This window comes from Struthio camelus, chromosome 6 (genome assembly GCF_040807025.1).
Source record: "Struthio camelus isolate bStrCam1 chromosome 6, bStrCam1.hap1, whole genome shotgun sequence".
Lineage (NCBI taxonomy): Eukaryota > Metazoa > Chordata > Aves > Struthioniformes > Struthionidae > Struthio > Struthio camelus.
Genome location: NC_090947.1, coordinates 19,793,613 through 19,814,357, shown reverse-complemented (window position 1 = coordinate 19,814,357; position 20,745 = coordinate 19,793,613). Strand labels below are relative to the sequence as shown.

At 37.5% G+C, this 20,745-nt stretch overlaps 1 protein-coding gene across 1 annotated transcript in view; it reads right to left on the bottom strand.

Annotated features, from left to right (window-relative positions):
* TTN (titin) overlaps positions 1–20,745 on the bottom strand; it is a 243,634-nt gene that overhangs the window by 75,880 nt on the left and 147,009 nt on the right. Inside the window, 37 exon segments of the mRNA XM_068949560.1 lie at positions 89–463; positions 560–862; positions 962–1,261; positions 1,728–2,006; positions 2,108–2,413; positions 2,508–2,704; positions 3,835–3,940; positions 4,027–4,326; positions 4,579–4,878; positions 4,975–5,090; positions 5,690–5,876; positions 5,974–6,270; positions 6,365–6,652; positions 6,751–6,872; positions 6,964–7,141; positions 7,257–7,404; positions 7,543–7,694; positions 7,989–8,273; positions 8,835–8,949; positions 9,036–9,219; positions 9,588–9,894; positions 10,027–10,329; positions 10,427–10,696; positions 11,358–11,624; positions 11,742–11,866; positions 11,971–12,379; positions 12,486–12,764; positions 12,869–13,135; positions 13,269–13,535; positions 13,636–13,804; positions 13,960–14,057; positions 14,225–14,491; positions 15,338–15,461; positions 17,923–18,065; positions 18,852–18,978; positions 19,969–20,108; positions 20,198–20,464. Of these exon segments, the coding sequence (XP_068805661.1) occupies positions 89–463; positions 560–862; positions 962–1,261; positions 1,728–2,006; positions 2,108–2,413; positions 2,508–2,704; positions 3,835–3,940; positions 4,027–4,326; positions 4,579–4,878; positions 4,975–5,090; positions 5,690–5,876; positions 5,974–6,270; positions 6,365–6,652; positions 6,751–6,872; positions 6,964–7,141; positions 7,257–7,404; positions 7,543–7,694; positions 7,989–8,273; positions 8,835–8,949; positions 9,036–9,219; positions 9,588–9,894; positions 10,027–10,329; positions 10,427–10,696; positions 11,358–11,624; positions 11,742–11,866; positions 11,971–12,379; positions 12,486–12,764; positions 12,869–13,135; positions 13,269–13,535; positions 13,636–13,804; positions 13,960–14,057; positions 14,225–14,491; positions 15,338–15,461; positions 17,923–18,065; positions 18,852–18,978; positions 19,969–20,108; positions 20,198–20,464 (8,367 nt within the window).

Sequence of the window (20,745 nt, the reverse complement as noted above, 5' to 3'; positions counted from 1 at the left end):
GCAAGCAAAAATGATGAGCACCCTTCTTGTGCACTTCTCATCCAATGCTCTGAACAAGAAGGCATTTATGAGGACATTCACTACATACCTAACACATTGACTTCACAGGAGGCCTTTGCAACACCGTGATCATTTTCCACTTTAATTGTAAACGTGCCATGGTCAGCTCTGATGGAGTCACGAATTGATAATATAGACTCTCCTTCTTTGTGATTGTCAATACTCATACGTTCCGTTAGTGAAAGCTGAAAAGGTTCCTCTTCTTCAGCTTCACCTTTCTTCTTCCTAGTATACTTTGCTACTCTCTTTTTGATTTCCTCTGGTCTGATAATTTCACCATTCCTCAGCCAAGTGATAGATGGATAAGGTGACCCTGAAATATGTGCCTCAAGTACGATCTCATCACCTCGCTTCACCTCAAGGCCAGACTGCAGGCTTGCAGCAAGGAAGACTTTTGGAGCATCTGTAATAATACAGAATGAAAATGGAGAGTTGAATCTTCCCATATATTTGAGGCTTTATGGCAATTACAACAAGCAAACAAATAAACAAATCATACCAATAGGATCCACAGCTTTCACAAAAGGGGTAATACGAGAAGGCTCGCTAATGCCAGCAGCATTCTCAGCACGAACACGGAACTGGTATTCCTTTCCTTCCTCAAGACCTTTCACGGGATATGTTAACAGAGGTACCAGGTAGTCATTGCACCTTTCCCACCTCTCCTTGCCCTTAGCAAGCTTTTCTATTATATAGCCCATAATCTTGCTTCCACCATCAAACAGGGGTGGTTTCCATGTAAGTGTTACTGATTTTGATGTTGGATTATGGACCTCAAGGTCAACAGGAGGATCTGGAGGCTCTGTGGAATAGTAGCAAACAAGACATCATATGAAAAAAGAAAGTACGAAGCATTTAGCTAGAAATCAACCTGCTAGATCATTTATTAGTAAAAACTTACGTTTTGCATCTTCTGCAATGATTGGGTTTCTTAGTTCAAGATATTCACCTCCTCCAACCTTATTGACAGCTTTAACACGGAAGTAATATTCACAGTTTGGGATAAGATCTTTGACTTGCCACGAAAGCTTGTTCTCACCAGACATGACTGGGATATATGTTCTACGACCAGCTTCTCTGCGTTCCAGAACATAATGCAGAATTGGAGTACCGCCATCAAAGTCTGGAGGTTCCCAGGTTACCTTGCATGAATTCTTAGTTACATCAGTTGCCTTAATGTCTTTACACTGTCCAGGTGGACCTATTTTAAATAATGATAAGTAAATTAATTAATGCAATAAAAAACAAAACAGATGGGAAACTCACACTAATATGATATTATATTGTATTTTTTTGCTTTGCACAAAGCAGACCAAAATCACAAATGTTGGCTATACAGTATATATATATGTAATTATATATATTTATAGGCATATATAGGTGAAAAATATTAAGAATTTTTATAGGATTATTTATATTTATATGCTTTACTATCCATAATAGCTGGGCTCTGAGCAGCCACAGACCAGTTAGGCCTTTCTGGGGCAAAGTGGTTATTGCTTTGGATTTTGTAATATTAAATGCATTTAAGGCAATCTATGTGGTATCTGAGTTGAAGTGATTCCTCCATATTGCAGAAAAGGAATGTTCCTCATCCTTTTTTTCTGTCAGCTGGAGGGCTCAAATGGAGATAAGTATCTCTTCCAAAATGGAAGAAGTCTAGTTACCTATGACTTTGACATTGACTGAGCCAGTTGTTGATGCCAGCCTGTTCTCCAATGTGATAGTGTAAACACCAGCATCAGCATGGACACTGTCTATGACTTCAAGCAATGCAGAGGTGTAGTCACTCTTCATTGTTGTTCTGTCACCAGCTTTCAGCTCTTTGCCATCTTTGTGCCATGTTATCGTTGGGGATGGAACAGATCTGAAGGGTACAGGGATACTTAATTTCTGCCCCTTAACAACAACAATGTCATGAGTCTTTAGATCAATGGTTGGATTACCTATGAAAGTAAGTACAATATTATTAGAAAGTTGCCAAACACCTAAAGTCTTTCTTCAGTCATCAGTTACACATATTTGAAAAAAGTAAACTTGTTCTTACAATCTGGGTCTTTGGCAACAACTTTTTCTGAGATATCTGATGGCTCACTAGCTCCAACAGCATTGACAGCTCTGACTCGCAGCACATACTCCTTGTCTGGAACAACACCTTCTTCCACTTTGCATTTTAGATCTTTTATTGGACGAGAATTGATTCGCATCCATTTCTCTGTTCCTGCTTCACACATCTCAACATTGTACCCAATAATAGGGCTTCCACCATTCTTCTCTGGTGGTTTCCATGCAATGCAAATGTGCTTTCGACCTGCATCTGTAACATGTAAATCCTGAGGAGGTGAAGGAGGGCCTGCAAAAATGGAATAGGATTGTGTCATTTTTTTTTCCCCAGAATATCTGTGCTACACAGTACACTGCTTACTGCATATTATATTACTCCTTACTTGTTGGATCTTCAATATGAATGAGGTCAGTTGGTTCGCTAGGATGACCACAGCCAGCTTCATTTTCTGCACGAACCTGGAACTGCACATCTGTACCTTCAATGACATCAGTCACTCTGAAATTGCAGTCTGGACCAGCTGTCTTGCCAGCTTTTACCCAGCGGGTGGCTAGTTTTTCTTTCTTTTCAATAACATATCTGAAAAATAGAGGCAAATACAGCCAGGCACTTGAAATATGAACACTTCAGATGTCATGCTCAATAAAATAGGCCAAGAGAGATTTGAATAATGTAGCCAATGAAAAAATAGGGAGAGATATGAGTGACAAACTCAGCGACCTTATCTTCACATATCAGCCACATAGCTCTGGTAATTCTTCAGTGTAACAGTTCTGATATTACTGTCAGACCCAATTTTTAGAGCCAGTTCCTGAACTTCCGCTTTTTTCTCAAGCTTTGGAGAGCTGCAGAGGTGAAGGAAAGCCTTCACCTCTAAGTCTTCACCTCTTAGCCTCTAAGCTGTATTTGTATCTTTGTTGGTTTAGATCTTCTAAGCATGTTTGCAGATATCATCTGTGAGGTCTTTAGCCATCACAATTCTGTCTATAACAGGCTATGGCAAAGTGATGCAAATCAGGTGGTTTAGGGTGTTGCTTCAGGCAGATCTCTGTAGTTATCAGTTTGTTTAGGACAAGCTTACTGTGCTGGGGAAGGAGAAGAAGTGAAAATAGGCAGAAGAAAAATCTGGCTGAGATTCAAGGAGACAGGAGGGATTTAGGGTACATTTCAGAGGAGAAATACTTGAAAAATCACAGAAAAGGAGAAGTTGGAAGAAATTCAAGGGAGAAGAGTAGTTTGTTTGATAAGCATAGTGAAGAAGAGAATAACAGAAAAGAAATGAGGCTCTATCTTAGCTGACAGTATGTAGTTTGAATGAGAAACTGAGGCAGAAGGAAAATATACAATATTATTTGGTAAATAGGGCCGAGTGGCTGTAGCTCTGAAGGAGCCAGACGCTATGCCTGCATTAAAGCCAGATGGGTTTTGTATGCAACATAATTTTATCTCATTCCTTTAGATGCCATTTAGAGGATGGTTATACACATCCATTGTCTATGCAGATTATAATTTATATTTACATAATTTACAATTTTTGGAAATCAAAACCTTAATACTGTGATTATATAGTTTCTGTTCTACATCCCATTCACCTCTTTTTCACTTAAAACACGGTCCACTTAAATTGTAAACATTTTTAGAAAAATGTCTTCATTTATGACATTTTTTTCATCTACAGGAGACATTACACAAACCTCTAATGATCTTACCTTTGAATTGGTCTGCCACCATCATTCTTAGGAGGTTCCCATTTCAAATCAACATGACCTTTTGTCACTTCAACTATTGTAAGAGCATATGGAGGGCCAGGGGTTGCTAAAGACAAAAATATCCAAATTAGAAGAAAAGGAATCCAATGAGTGGTTTCTACCGATCACTCAGCAAGCAAATCTGAAACTTACTGAAAGTATCTTTAGCAAGCACTGAATCTTCAATTTCACAGTAGTCACTCTGTCCAACGGCATTTTCAGCAGCCACACGGAACACATACAAAGAGCCCTCAGTCAGTGGGCTCACTGTGTACTTAGTATCTTTCACTGTTGTATCAACTGTCTGCCAGCCTTTCCGCCTTACATCTCTCTTTTCAACAATGTAATTGGTAATTGGGGAACCTCCATCTTTCTCTGGTACTGTCCATTTAAGATCTGCTGTGTTTTTTGTAATATTAATAACCTCAAGCCATCGAGGTGGTGAAGGAGGATCTGTAAAGTATCAAAAGAAGGAAAAACAGGTTAGCCTATTCCTCCTTGAAGATGCTTAGAAGACAGGGAATAATAAAATACAAAAACTATTAAAACTTTGTATTTTCATAGCTAAAATAGTAGACTTTATTATTTCATAAGCCTACGACAGCTTACCTGGTAACTACAGAGGTAGGTAGATACAGAGCTTTTTATTTCTAAAGACAGAGATAGGGAATTTGCAGTAGTAGCACATTATGAAACACTACTCACAAAGCCTCTCCTTGCATAGCACAGGGTCACTGGGTTCACTGGGCTCACTCTCTCCAGCCTTGTTCACAGCTCTTACACGGAATGAATATTCTTGTTTCTCCATAAGCCCTTTGAGGAAATGTTCAGTTGTGGGAATTCCTTCAGCCACTCTCACCCACTCGTCTGTTCCGGTCTTTAATAATTCAATGACATAAGATTCGATTCTTGCCCCTCCATCATGTTCTGGCTTTGTCCAGTTCAGGAATAATGATGTCTTGCCAACATCTTTCACCATTGGCTTTCCAGGGGGCCATGGTGGATCTAGGCAGAAGTCAGATAATAATTACATCACTGAAAACAAAAAAAAAAATTCTATTTTTTGTTAAATTAATCCATGAAAAAATGTGTTAATTGTACCAATTGCGTCTTTCACTAAGATTGGCTCTGTTTCCTTGCTTGGTTTTCCAGGTCCTGCTAGATTCTCCGCCAAGACGCGGAACTTATATTTCTTCTTGTTTGTAAGACCTTTAACTCTGAAATCAAAAGTAAATTTGATTAAATCAAATCTACTTATTTACCGATGCTTAACACATTATCCTCTCTACTCTTTGTACTATAATTTACTTAGAAAGCCTGAAAATACCTAATGATGTTATGTGAAATTGTGAACATAAAATAGGCATATATTGTCAACAGTAAAACGGTATGCAGTCACACAGAAATCAAGGTTTTGAGAGACATCATGCATTTTTGCATGTGCCATGACTGTTGGTCAATACAAGTATAAAGAGAAAAAAAAGGAATATTTTCGGCAAATAGATGCATGAGATGGTTATGTTTACTCTTTTAGAATGTCTTAGGAGTAATCACAGTGAGCAACTGAATACAAAGCATAGAACTTGTTAAGCGTAATGATTAAAAAAAAAAAGAAGAGATGATTCAAAATTCTATAAAGACATTCTTATTTAAAACTAATTATCAGAGAAAGAGCATGTCACCAGATATTAGTTGAATCTAAACTTACGGTACAAAGCAAAAAAGAATAAGAACAACGTAGGACTTGTTTAAAAGGCTGTTGTTACATTTTTACATCTCTGTTACCTATTTCAGACTAAACTGACTATAGTCTTACTTGAATGTTGTATCTTTCACTGGCATTTTATTGCATTTTATCCATTTAGCCTGCTCAGGATCATATCTTTCAACCCAGTAGCCAGTGATGGGGCTGCCACCATCTTCATCTGGTTCATTCCATGTGAGGGTCACTGAATCTTTAGTGACCTCTATAGGCTTAAGACCTGTTGGAGGGCCTGGTGGATCTATATAAATCAATAAATTAAAAAAAAATACCATCACACATATGTATTTTTTCTGTTAATATATTAACTGAATTTAACATTAATTTAATGCACTAACCAAATGAATATTTAGCAATGATGGGGTTACACTGTGCTGGCTCCCCAATACCATACATGTTCTCAGCGCTGACTCGGAACACATATTCTTTATGAGGAGTTAAATTGGTAGCTCTGAATTTTGTATCCTTAATAGTTGATGACAGCTTGTGCCATATTTCACTGTCTGTAGCTCTTTTCTCAAGGACGTAGTTGGTAATTTTAGAACCCCCATCATCTCGGGGAGGATTCCATGTCAGAAGGCAGGATTCATTTGTAATTTCTGATACATCAAATGCAGCTGGTGGACCAGGTTTATCTGTAGAGTAGAAGTAGTAAATGTTAATCTTTTCTGCTTCCATACCTTAGCACTTACTGATGATTGCTTTTAAAAAAGCAAAATACATGCATACCGAGAACATTAACTTCAACAACAGCAGTAGCACGTCCACTGGAATTTACAGCTTCTATAATATAGGTTCCACTGTCGCTTCTCTTGCTGTCTATAATAGTGACTGTAGAATGATTAGGTTTGGTTTCAATAGTGATTCTATCATCAGGTCTCAGAATTTTATCAGCCTTGGTCCAAGTAATCCGGGGTTCAGGCTTTCCGGTTACTTTAGCTGGCAGCTCAATTTTAGTTCCAGCTTTCACAGTAAGTCCAGCAAGCAATTTCACATCTAAGAAAATTTCTGGGGCCTCTGATTTAGGAGAAAATTAAAATATTGTTATAGAAACAGTATTTCAAACACTGGTAAAAAGAAAATAGCTATTGTAATTCAGTGATTACTGTAATTACCTTTTGCATCAATGGCTTGAATATCATCTGTTGGCTTGCTTGGCTTACTAGCTCCTATTCTGTTCAAAGCCTTAACCCGATATGCATACCACTCTCCTTCCTTGAGTTTTGTTACTTCCATTCTGTTAGTTAAAAAAAAAATCCAAGTATTTAAAGTGGTAAGAATAGTATGTTTAGTTAAAATGATGTGCCTTCTGATTTTAATTTACTTACTTTGTTTCAATAACAGGCTCCCCGCATGTCTCCCACTTGTCTGTGCCACGCTGGGATTTTTCTACCAAATAGCCCTTGATGCGGGCACCACCATCATACTTGGGGGGCTCCCACGTTAAGAAGACTCCTTTTGACGTTGGATTTCGCCATTTAACATTCTCTGGTGGATCAGGCACCGCTATTAAAAATTAAATACATACGGGACCTTAGAAACCAATCTAAGAAAGACATTTTGTCCATATGTTATCTTAAAGAAAATCAGCAAGATAAGACAATGTGAAAAGATGACTCACTTGCTGGTGCTGACATATTTACAGGTTCATCAATATATGCAGGTTCTCCTGGGCCACATTTGTTGCATGCAGAAACTCTAAATAAATATTCTTTGCCTTGTATGAGGTCAGGTACAGTGAACTCTTGGTCAACAACATGATCCATAACCTAAGGAGAAGGAAAACTCCAATGTGCTTCCGAAGCTTGTTCCCAAAGAGCAACTGACCAAAATACTACACAAAATTCAGTAGCATCTGTATAAACAATATAGGAAATAGGAACTGAAATGAGAAAGAATGAACTTACTTTGGTCCATGTTTTCCGGCTTACTTCACGTTTTTCAATTACATAGCCAGTCACTGGACTTCCACCATCATCTTCTGGAGGTTCCCATGACAGCTGTACTGTGTTCCTGATTACGTCTAAAACTTTAAGTTCTCTTGGTGCACTTGGGCGAGCTAAAAATCACACAAATTGTACTAATTATTTTATGATCAGAGTTTGTCAGATGACATCTATTTCATCAGTCTGCTGAAAGACTTATTCTACTTAGACACTCTTCCTTAAATGGCAAACAGCTGGATACTGAAAACTGAAAACCTTTTAAAAGACATATTTATATCTTTTAATTATTGTTCAGTATACCTGTTTTACTGAAAGTTGTGTCAGTTGTCATTATCAATTTACCAATTAGATTTTAGCAAGTCAAATATGGAATAGTAGTGGTAGAATAGATAAGCATGTCCACTTACCAATGACATTAACACTAATTTCTCCTGAAACAGATGACACAGGATTTTCTAATGTTAAGGTGTAAATTCCCTTGTCTGGACGTTCACTTGGAGTAATTACAAGCTCTGCAAAGGCTGCAGTGGTCTTCATTGTTACACGATCACCCTTTTCCAAAACTTGGTCACCAAAAGACCATGTGGCAGTTGGCACAGGGTAGCCAGTGATAGGAACACGGATCTTGATTGGCTCTGGTACAAAAACTTCCAGCCCATCTTTAAACGCACTTAAGTCCATTGTAGGTCCAACTAGAAAAAGACGAAAATGGATTCCATGAAATATTTTCAGATGTTCTGAATACAGCTCAAGATGGCTGTTTTGAGAGGCTGATCCTGACTGCACCTCAACCATCCAGCTGGAGCTGTCTAGGCCCAGCTGCAGCTTCTCACTCCTTACCTCTTCCAGCTAGATGTTTTTTAGAAATACTTGAGATCACAAAGTAGCTTAGCATTATCAGGTGGGAGAGCTAATCTACCCTTTTATACTAAAACTTTACATTATTTTGAATTTTTCTGTCCTGCCTTTCTCTCATTCTGTCCCCTTTTACCTCCCACACAGCTAGGTCAGGACACAAAAGGCTATGTCTTGTTCTTCAGTCAACCTAATAGGTCTCTACGTAATAGTATATCTAATTATCTGCAGAACTGGTTATAAAAGAGAAATAACTCAGACTCTCAAAGGCTCTAAGGCTCTTTCCACTAGTTGGCCTCACAGTCAGCTGAGGAAGGATATGCATATTGGCCACATGATACACTTTAGCTGTGTGTCTTATCTGACTAATTATCTTTAATAAATAGAATTCAGCTTACCAAAAGTATCATCTGCAGTTAATGGCCCAATAGCCTCAGCTGGGTCAGATACACCAGCTGCATTTTCTGCTGAGACTCTGTAGTAATAACTGGATCCTGGTTTCAATCCAGTTACCTAAAAAGCACAAATACTCATTTAGTACTACTGTTAAAGATGATCTGCACATTCTCAGTACTTTGTTGAAAAATGAAGTATCCTACCTTAAAAGTAAGAGCAGGTACTAGTTTGGGGTTACAGCGGATCCACTTGTCTGTTCCTTCTTCCCGCCTTTCAACAATGTAGCCCAAGATTGGACTTCCTCCATCTTTTAGAGGAGGTTCCCATGTGAGTTGCACAGATGACTTAGTTTGATCTGAATGATCAAGGTTAATGGGAGGACTTGGTCTCTCTGAAAATAATTTGAGAGAAATAAATGTTAGCAACTGATAAAGGATTACACTTCTGCATATCATCTGTCCGTACCTTAAAGCATTATTTTTAAAGCCTTTGCATCGTCTTTTCTAAACCATTTTTTAGATTGAGATTGTCTCTTAAACTCAGGGCAGAAATATTTGGAGTTCCTACTGGACCAAGTGATAGCAGGGTACTTCTGACATGTTTAAAGGACAAAAGTAGGAAAAATCTAACTCTGTACACCAAACTTTCAGCTCACACATTTCTTAATTGAATTTGTGGCCTTTCCTGCACACATGCTATATACATTGTCAAAATATCTATTTCTCATAAGGCAATCAGAATCAGTGCTTGCAAACTTACCAACTGGGTCCATAATTTTTACTGCACGTGTAGCAGGACTTGGTTTGCCAACTCCAACCATGTTTTGAGCTCTTACTCTGAAGAAATATTCTTCATTTTCCACAACATCAGTCAAGACAGCTGACAGCTCATCAGCTCCAGTGGTCATAGTTGGCTCCCACTTGATGGAAGTTCTGTTACGCAGTTCTATAACATAGCCAGTAATTGGAGATCCTCCATCATACTCAGGTGGTTCCCAGGTAAGTGTAGCTCCAAACCTGTTCACATCGGCAACTTGTACATTTTGAGGAGGACCAGGAACTTCTGCATTTTATTTTAGGGAGAAAAAGGAAAAATAAGGTATGTGTTCTTTTATCTATTAATAGAGTTTGCATTGCTTTTCTCACACTGTCATCAAGTTATTCAAGTACTGAGTTATTCATAGCTTCTGCTTACCAAATTTGCTCTTAGCTTCCACAGGTCTGTCCGTTTCCACTGGCTCACCAGTACCCACTCTGTTCCGTGCACTAACACGGAAAAGGTATTCAACTCCTCCTTTCTGAAGTCCAGTAACGGTGTATTCACAATTTTCAGCACGATCAGTGACCATAATCCAGGTCTTACGCTTGATATCACGTCTTTCAACGACATAGCCGATTATTTTACTTCCGCCATCACTTTCTGGTTCCTGCCAGGCAAGGCCAACTTCACCATCGTAAGTTTCAGTGACTTCCAAGTTTCTGACTGGGCCTGGAACGTCTGAAAACCATATGAATAATATTTTAGGGGATTTCATCTTTGTTTTTACTTTGACTTAAAGAAATAAAAGTAAGGTCTTAATAATGGGATCACTTACCAATGACCTCTACATTGATGAATGCTTCTGCTTGGCCATGTTTGTTTCGAAGTATAACCTTGTACCTTCCTTTATCTGATTTCTTTGCTTCATAAATCTTGAAGGTAGTGCAGTCAGTTGTTGTATCGACGGTTGTTGTGGGCAGGCTTTCCTCCCCTTTCAACCACTCGGCTTCTGCTCTTGGGTAGGCATCATATGGAACAGTCATGGTTAAAGGCTTCCCAACATCAACCACAAGGTTTTGATCACCAGTCTTGATTCTAGGCGCAGCTAAAGAAGATCAATGTGACAAGTGAGTACTTACATATCAAAAATAATTTGACACATCTGTGTAGTCAGCAAAGAAGTTAACATAAAAAAGTAAAAGGATCTGTGTGGGGGTTCTAAGCAGACGATTCATATACTTGTGGGACTACTTCAGAGAAAGAAACTCAGGCTACATGGTATGTACCATATGCTCCTATAAAACTTGGGAAGAGGAAGCTGCTTTTTGAGCCTTAATTCAATGTATGTTATTAGTCTGATCCTGTAAGACAGGCAAATGAACTAAATGTTTTGTATGACTGAAATGAGTATTTGCATTTTTTAGATCTGCACTGACTTAATGAACATGTTCTGTGTCTCCTTTAAGCTCAGTTCATGCTCTCTAGTATAGCTATTGAAAAGCAGCCTATATTTTCCTCAACTGGTGTATCAGTGTGGTAAAATAAAAAATCTCTGCTGTCTGAATTATAATTCATACATTTTTCACACCTAAAGTGTGTGAAATATGTGTATAATTCATACATTTTTCACACCTGAGACTCTAAATTGTCTCAGCCTGATTACATATTCCTTTCCTTCAACTCTCTGAAAGCAGTAAAATGAATTTAATTAAGTTAATTCACTACTCTCAAATTTTATAAAAAGACATATAAAGCAAACAACTCACCAGCTAATTCAAGTTTAGCTCTAGCTTCTTTATCTTTGGCAATAAATCTGTATTCCCCTTGGTCACGTGGTTTTATCTCGCACACCTGCAGCCTATGTACCTTTCCTTCACTCATCATCTGATGTTTGTCACCTTGGACGATAATCATGTTGTTTCTCAACCACTTGACTTCCACACCATCTTTGTTCAACTCGGCCATGAAGATGACATCTACACCAGGAGCTTCATAAACATCTTGTGGTGGCCGGATAATCTCCACAGGGATTTCTGAAATAAAATCAGTTCATTTGTTCTGATGTGACTGTCACGTCTATTACTAAATATTCTGTTCTATCTCTAATTACTAAAATTGACAACATAAATCCTATTTAATTTTATACATACCTTCAACAAAAAGTCTTGCCCTAGATTTCCTGTCATCCACTCCACAGGAATATTCACACTCATCATCTAGTCTGCAGTCTTTTATGATTAATCTGTGCAGATTTCCATCCTTTTCAAACTGATACCTTTATGGAGAGAAAATAATTAAGCATATATTAATTTCCAGACAAAGCACCAAAATAAAGCAAGCATGTTTACTGTGTTAACAACCATAATAAAATGTGCATACTTTTTGCCTTCTTTGATTTCTCTTCCATTTCTGTACCATTTGACACTGGCTTTCTCTTTGGAAAGCTGGCAGGTAAAGACAGCATCATCAAATTCAGTGACAGTCTGGTCCTGGAGATGCTCAATGAAATCTGCTGGCGCTTCTGTGATGAGGAGTTCTGCAACAGATTTGTCTTGCCCAGCAGTAACAGTGTATTCACCTTCATCAATAAAGCCACAGTCCTTAATGATGAGTGAATGTTTGTACTTATCAATTTTATACAAAATGCGTTTGTTGAATGTGATCTCTTCACCATTCTTCGTCCATTTGAGGGTTGCATTGAGGCGATTGACTTTGCACCAGAATGTGACCGTTTTCTTTTCCATGGTCTCAATGTCTTCAAGAGGCTCAACAATTCTGAGCTCCTCCTCTGTTAAGACAAAAATTAAAATGGGATTAGATTACATTCTCAAAATCCTTATGCAAAATGGAATGCAAAATGACTAAATAATTTTAATACAATGGAAGTTATTTACCTAATACTGTTAAAGCAGCAGAGCTCTTGACATGCTCCCCTCTCTGATTTGACAGTGAGATAGTATAGGTAGCTTGATCTTTCAGCTGTGCATCCCTGATTCTTAGAGTGTAAACTAAATCCTTCTGGACAATAATGTATTTTGCACTATCAAATATTGCCTCATCATTTTTGTACCACTTCTCTTTGGCACCTTCTTTATTGACTTCACAGTTGAAGATAATTTCTTGTCCCTCATTAACTTCTTGGTCCTTAAGGGGAGTTATAATCCTGAGTTTTTCTGAAATTGAAAAACATAATTTTATACATAGAAGAAACATGACATCATCTACTATAAGGAATATAGTAAAACATTCACCTGCACATTGATAAAATAAAGCTTACCAATCACTGTTAAGCGTGCTGTAGCTTTAGCTTCACCAACCATGACAGTATACTTTCCTGCATCTCCCAGAATAGAGTCTTTAACCACAAGTGTCCTCTTTTTGCCATCTGAAATGATGTCATACTTATCACCAGGCTCCAGGACTGCGTCAGCCCTCAGCCACTGCACTGTAATTGCCTCTTTGGATACTGAACAGACAAATTCAGCTTTATCTCCTTCAAGCACCTCAAGATTTTGTGGTTTGGTAATAAACTCTGCTGCAAGTTCTGAAAGACAACAGTTTTGTAGATATACCATTTTATTTTATTTTATTTTTTACTTATGATGAGAATATACCAAATTGTGCACTCTCATTCATTTTTTTTCCAGAAAACTAGGACGCCAAAGTAATTCTCTTACCATGTACAGTAAGTTTTCCTGTTGTAGAAGAGCTTGGGAGCTTGCAAGTATATTTGCCAGCATCCTCAGGATGAGCATTACGTATTATAAGAATTCTCTTTCGGCCATCAGAAACATGTTCAAATCTACCACCATCAGGCACCTCCTCATCTCCTTTAAACCAAGTAACTTCGGCACTAGGCTTGGAGACTTCGCAAATCAATTTTACAGTATCAGTTTCATTTACTTCAAGATCAGGGAGATTTTTTGTGAAAATAGCCTCTTCCTCTGCAACAGGAATTTAGAAATAAGTGATTAAAACCAGTCATCAAAATACCATTTTCCCTCTTCATGAATTAAATTCTAAGGTGACTGTCTTAGAATTTACCTATGACTGTAAGTAGTCCAGAAGTTCTAGCTGTTTTTGCTTCACAGGCATACTCGGCTTCATCATCAAAGACACACTTACTGATAACAAGAATGCGTTCAGCACCTTTGGAAATTATGTCATACTTTTTCCCTTTTCTAATTTCAATGCCATCCTTAAACCATTTGACCTGTATTAAGACAAATTGAAATGGTTATTAATATTAACATACTCATCATAGATTTTAGTTGTGTGTTCTTTTGCAATAACACAGTAAAATTGGAAATTAAAAAAACCTCTAATTAAATGAATTATTCAGATAAAAAGAACAGTAATATTACTGACCTTGACACCTGGACGAGAAATTTCACATTCAAACCGAGCAGGTTCTTTTTCTTTAACTTCAAGGTCAGTTAAGGGTTTCAGGAACTCAACACGAAGAGCTACAAGGAAAAAAAAAAAAAGAAATTCTGTAGTAGAAGAAAGTCTCAGGTACAGAAAAACAAATTGATATCACATTGATAGTATTAATTATTCCTAGTCACAGACACTACGGTAACAGAGAGTTTAAACACAAAATTAGTTTTGTAGAAAATTCTAAATAACTCACGTTCTACATTGAGGAAACATGATGTCTTGAAATCCTTAGCATCACAGGTATATGTTTTTGCATCTTCCAGTGTGCAGCCATGGATAATGAGTTTTCTGACCCTGCCATCAGAAATGATATCATACTTCTTTGTTTTGTGAATTTCTTCTCCATTCTTGAACCATTTCACTTTTGCATTTTCCTTGGAAACTTCACATTCGAGTACAGCAGTGGCCTCCTCTTCAACAGTCTGGTCCTCAAGTGGTTTAGTAAATTCAACTGGGGGTTCTAAAAGAAACAGATAGATTTCTGATAGAAAAGATCTAAATTATACCCAGCCCTCTGCTAGTACAGAACTGTCCCATACTGTTTACTAATCTTGGAATCAGCAAGGCACTCCAACTTTTCTGTTGAATTTTTGTATTTTTAATAACAAAACATGTTCAGTTAATTCAGCTAATTTCCCCATTTTCAGCCTACTGTAAGGTCAGAGTAAGCGATATCCTTGTCCATGGGGTTTTTACTCACTAATCATTATCACAAAGCCCAGCAGCTCAGTTTCTTTAGCCAAACTATACCCATGTGATATAGCTGTTAACTTTTACCTCTGAATTTATACCTTTAGGAATGATTTGGGGATTTTTCTTTCAATTACTAAATTAGTCAGAAGTATGGGCAGTGTGGGCTTCTGATCTGCACACAGTTTGCAAGCAGTACAAACGGGTATCCATGCCAGGGCTACCTCACCTTACTGATGGGGCAAACTCCAAAGACCTGAAACAAGCCATCAGGAGGCCCTAAAAGCCAGTACTGGCAGGTCACCTTGAGGCCAGTTGCATGCCCAAGCCTGCAATGAAGTATTGGGAACCCTAATGAACTAATTTATCTCCCACCTTTGAAACATTTCCAGAATTCCCTCATTTCCTCAGCTCTCCTATGAAGCATGAAGTGGCTTTTAATCATTGAAAGATTTTAAGTTAGTAGCTTTTTCAATCAGGAAGCTTGTCTGCCGTCCAGTATTCTATGTATGATCCTATTAATTTGATATATGGTGTATAATGGCACCCTATTCCATGATGAAACATGAATGAACGATTAATGACTAGTATGGGATAATTAAATCCTCTGGCTTACCTTTCACAAAAAGATTTGCTTGAGTTCTGAAATCTTTTGCGGTCAGTGACACCTCTCCTGCATCTGTTAACTTGACATCTCTAAGAGTAAGTGTGTGAACTCTCCCTTCAGCACGTGTGACAACCTTATAAAGTATATAAGAAAATATTTCAGAATCTACAACAAATATCTGAGGAATAGTTAATGAAATAGCATTTGTTGTCTGTGGGGTTTCGTTATTTATTTTTGTATGAAATTGGGATAATTCCCTTTTGCATATACCAGGTACAGCTCAAGACACAAATGCTTTGAAGATTTTGAGAATCATTTCTGTTTTGTCCTTTCACTTACAAGGAATTGGAATTTTAAGTATCCCACATGTTTTAATATATTTATGTCCTTGTATTAGAAAACCTGAATTTACTACAAGGATCAAAATGAAGTTGACTTTAGACTATGTTTATTTTGAACAGGTACTAACAAACACTAAAATAAGTAAGTGTATGGCTTTATGGGAAAAGCTGGTATTTCTCCTGGCTACATCTGAAGTAAAAACTTCTAGAGAAGGGATTTGGCACCCTCCTCATATATCCTTTTCACATGCTATTTTGATTTTCTGTCTTTAAATTTTGGTAGAACATTCTGCCTGAACAAAGATTTCTTTGCCCATCTAATGCTGAAACTACTTTGCAATCATGAGTTTTAATTGGGCCACCCTTACACAAATATCCCTGTTCTGTAGGAGTAGGGGATTCAAGAACACACTCTGCCATGAAGAGGGCTGCCACTGTTCATGCAGTAAAGTCCAAGATAACTCCTGAAGAAATTTCCTTTTTTTTTTTTTTTTTTTTTTTTTTAAGAGAAGTACATGATCAAGTAGGAGATGCTGGTTTAGAAAAATGAAGAGAAATAGCTTACGCTAAGGAAGAAACAGAAAAGATTGGGAAGGCAGTCCCTCTAGTCTCAGAAGAAGGGTGGGAATTGAGTGGCTGTCCTTCCTCCCAAATGGTCATTGTGTTCCTGAAAACTAACTCTGGTGAATACTCAGCTAAAAGAGGTTGAGATGAAGTCAAATATATACTTGACTAAGATAAACGGTAAGGACACACAAAAAAGTCACTAAAGGTTAAATGTGTACACCTGAATGCCAGCCACAGAGGTAAAATGATGGTTTAAATGAAAAATAGCTGACCTCAGATGCTTGTTCAGCTATCTGAGCTACTGTTTGTACAATTAGATTGCTTCTTGAAGACAGTGGTAAAAGTGTTTGGAGAAGCTATTTTAAACGGGGAGAAAGTGACATCAACTAAATATAGGGTTTAATTTGAGTTTCTTTTTGACAGAGTTCTAACTGAAGTCAAATGTTAGTTTTGAATGTTAGTTTAGAGAAAAGCTAAATGAAAATCTAGAATTTCTTTATGTAATTGAAATGATAGCTCAGACAGATAAGAATAATGTAATATGCCATCACAGAGAATATTTAACTGAAAAAATCTGTCTTGCCAGGCAGTAATAACTACCAATCCACTGCACTGATTAATTGCATTCTACCTTTTTATTCTTGGACTCAGAAATGATTTTTGCTTTCATTTATTAAATCTCATTTACTGAGTTTTAATTCTGTCTATCTGTCCTTAAATATAGTAATGGAGTTGCTACCTCTCTGATGATCATTTTTTCTCTTCTATTCGTATATTCTATTTTTTGTATGAAATTGTTTTAATTAAGGAAAATTTAGTAAAACTTGGGAAGATCTACTGAAAACAGAAAATAGGATCTTTAAAATGACATTTAAAAGTAAAAAGTCTGTACTGAAGCATTATTAGCAGCATTATTACAAGTTCTGAAACTTTTCTAGCTCATGTAGTGCCTTCAAAGTTTTCTTTGTCTGAGGTTACCAATTTACATTTTTGTTTGCATTATTTGCCTTAGGGCTAGTAACTAAAAAAGGAAATCTTAAAACAAGTTATATCCATTTTTATTTTATGTTTCTTACAGTATTTCCCATACCATTAACTTTAAATATTAAACTGACTGCATTCCAGGCTGCTCAGATCTCAGAACTAAGAGCCAGCACTTGATGAAGGGTTAAAAATAGCCAGTGAGAAGTGCTTGATGAGCAAATCTGCTCAGAAAGTTATCTAGAGAGCCAGAACAAATGCCTGAAATGGAATTTCAGTCCTCTTAATCCCCTTATATGCAGAACTGGCCTGCAACTCAGCATTCAGAAGAAGGCATTTCCTGATACTACCTATCAAAACCCCCTCACTATAACTGCAATTAACCTGAGCAAGAATTATTCAGTATCCCTGTGGCTGAGTTTCCCAGAGAATCAGATACAAATACATTGTTGTTAGGATCAGTATTTTGGGACCTTATTTTTTCTTTGTATGATAAATGTTGGTAGTATTCTAGGTCTTCTCTCCTGCACAGAAAAACATGCCATATCTGATTCAATGAGGATTTACCATTCAGTAAAGCAGCACTACTGTATCCCTGTGTCTTAATTCTTCTACCAGCAGAAGGTAGGTGAGAAATAAAGAGACAACTGCTGAAAGAGAGGAAGGAGGAGAAAGCATAAGGGAAAATAAAGTTAGTCTCTTTACCTTATCACTGGGCTCCAGTTTCTTTCCTTGCAAGAACCACTCAACTGGGATTCCCTCGTAAGAGAGTTCGCAGTCAAAGGTTGCTGATTCACCAGCTGTCACTGTTACATCCTTGAGGGGTCTCAGCAAGCCAATTACTCGAGCTTGGTAAGGAGAAGACATCATTTTCAGATTAGTTACTTTTACTCAAGACAGAGCTACTACCTTTACGCACTAATCTCCATGGTGGCTTCCCTCAAGAGAGACAGACATTGAATGCTGCTCTTTAAATTCTCTAAATAGAAGGGGCCACTCTGGGTTTTTAGGGGGAGGGCTGCTCACTGAAAATTCCCTACTTGCAGAGCATGTTTCTTTAAATTGAATAAGGTCAGCAGGAAAGTTGCTGTGCATCTGTCTCCCTGCCAAGCCTTACATGCCTCTTGCTAGATAAGGCATGTATTTTCCAAAATAGCAAGGGCAAGGATTGGAGCAAGAAACAAGTGGTCTCCAACCATGTGGTCTGTCCCTGTCCATCAAGCTCCTAACTCTGTCCCCAAATATCACTGTGCTCCCATCCTCTCAGGTTAACATGATATTTTAATGTAGTAAAACCTTTGCTTATAATACTTTGATTTCATAATAACACAGGATGCCTGAGCATGAAGCAGCCTTTAAGGCCATCTCTTTATTTCTTTATCCTATCTCCTCTCTCTATCTCCTATATTTCCTAGGATAAACCGAATGCAAGGTTAAAAAATATAGGACATTGCATAACTAAAAGAGATGAACATGGTTTGAGTAATTAATCCCTGAATTGCTGTTCCTGGAACAAATTGCTTTGGGCTACACACAGTATAGAGATTTGTCCACCCTCTCTCAAGAGGTGATACGTAGGTAACGAGTACCTTCGCTTCATTTAATTAAGTAATTCTAGTTTCAAAGACACTTACGTTTCACTCTAAGGTGAGCACCGGATTTGGCATTGGCTGCTTGGAAATCTACTCCACCAGCTTGGTCTAAGCGTACATTATACAGTGTAAGGAAGTGTTTTTTGCCTTCTTCCTTGATTTCGCATTCCTGCGAAAAGAGAAGTGAAACAATTTTTTCAATGTCCTCTTTATGCTCCTCATGGCAAAAGCCCCTACTTCTCCTCATACCATGCATCTTCTATCTCTTCCTTTTCCATTCCCAATACCCCAGGCCCAACGCCCTCTGCAATATACCCTACAAGCTTTCTTTCATTGGCTGCCTCTTTTTCTTTCAATGTCATCTCCTTTCTAATATGGTTTACTTCCCCTCACAAAGAAAGAGCCAGAGGCAGCACATTCGTGTTGGCAGTATGCATGTGCTGAATGACTAGTCAATATATCCATTAGTAGGCCAGTCAGAAGGCCTAAGAGAACTGGAAATTACTGAGCTTATGCTGAGTGCTTTCCCTGAAAAGGGTCGTTTTTTTTCCTTTCCAGACATTGATTTTCATGGAATATGTTATCTTTGTTTATTATTCACATCTGTACTGTTACATCAAAGTATTGCCAAATTATTATATTGTTTCTTAAATTTCCAGATCCTGCCAACATGGAAGTATGAGAACTCAGTTAAGCCTTATACCATTTTAAACAAATTTTAGTTCTCATAGTAATGAAGAGGAGCTTGACAATGTGATCGACATCTATTTTAACCAAACGTTATTCCAAAAACAAGGGTAAATGCAGAGAATCCAAATTCTATATTTTTAAATAATTTTAAATAATTTAAGAAAATTCCATGACGTCTTTGCACTGTGGATACATGATCTTTGGGGCTTAGCAATAGAGAATTAATTTATTTAAGCAAAATAATTTATTGTTTGGTTATATTATATGATATTTTCCATTATGATTACATTATATTTTTACATTTGTTACTGAAAATAAAAATATTTTTATTATAGTGATTTTTATTGGAAACAGAAAGAGATTTCACTTAGCTTCTGTATGGGTTTATGTCTTCTCATTCTCTCTCACACCCCTCCCCCCTGTAAATTGTTGAGCCCCATGTGAGACACATCCAGAAATACTTGCTTACAGGTGACTCATTCAGGGGTTCTCCTTTCAGTTTCCAATTGCCATGGACACCTTCCTCAGAGATTTCAATATCAAAGTGGGCAGTCTCTGTCTCAATTACCTCCACACTGTACAGTGGACGTACGATCTCAATATCCCGGTCTGGGGAAAACAAAAGTGATTGGTTTCCTCAATCTCTAGCAGACCGCAAAAGATCTCTAAAACAGAACAACTCAGTAAAATAACTGTACCTTCAATATTGAGCTTAGCGGAGGTTTGATCAGTACCACAATCACATGTGTATTGTCCAATGTCCTTCTTCAAAGCCTTCTTGAGGATAAGGATTCTCTTTTTACCATCAGCCTTAATAACAACATTCTTTGATGGAGTAATTGGTTTGCCATCCTTCATCCACTTCACTGGGGCATCTGCTTTGCTGATTTCACATTGTAAAATCACCTCATCTTTCTCTACAGCAGTGTAATCCTGAAGCTTCCCAGTGAAGTAAGGGTCTCCCTCTGCAAGTATCAGTTAAGATAAACAGCTGAAGTTTTAGTCTTTTTAAAAGTACAATTAGTTCTTACCATAAAATATATTCCTTTTTTATATCCTGCAAGAGACACTAAGTGTAGTGTTTATAAATATTACACAGTTCTGTTGCAAAAAGGGAAAACAACAAATATCCTTGAGCATAGCTATAAAAATAGCAGCAGAGGAAACAATTACTCATGTTACTGAAAACATTGGTCCAGTGATCTACAAGCTACAAAGCACTATATAAGCACCTATTATTCATTTT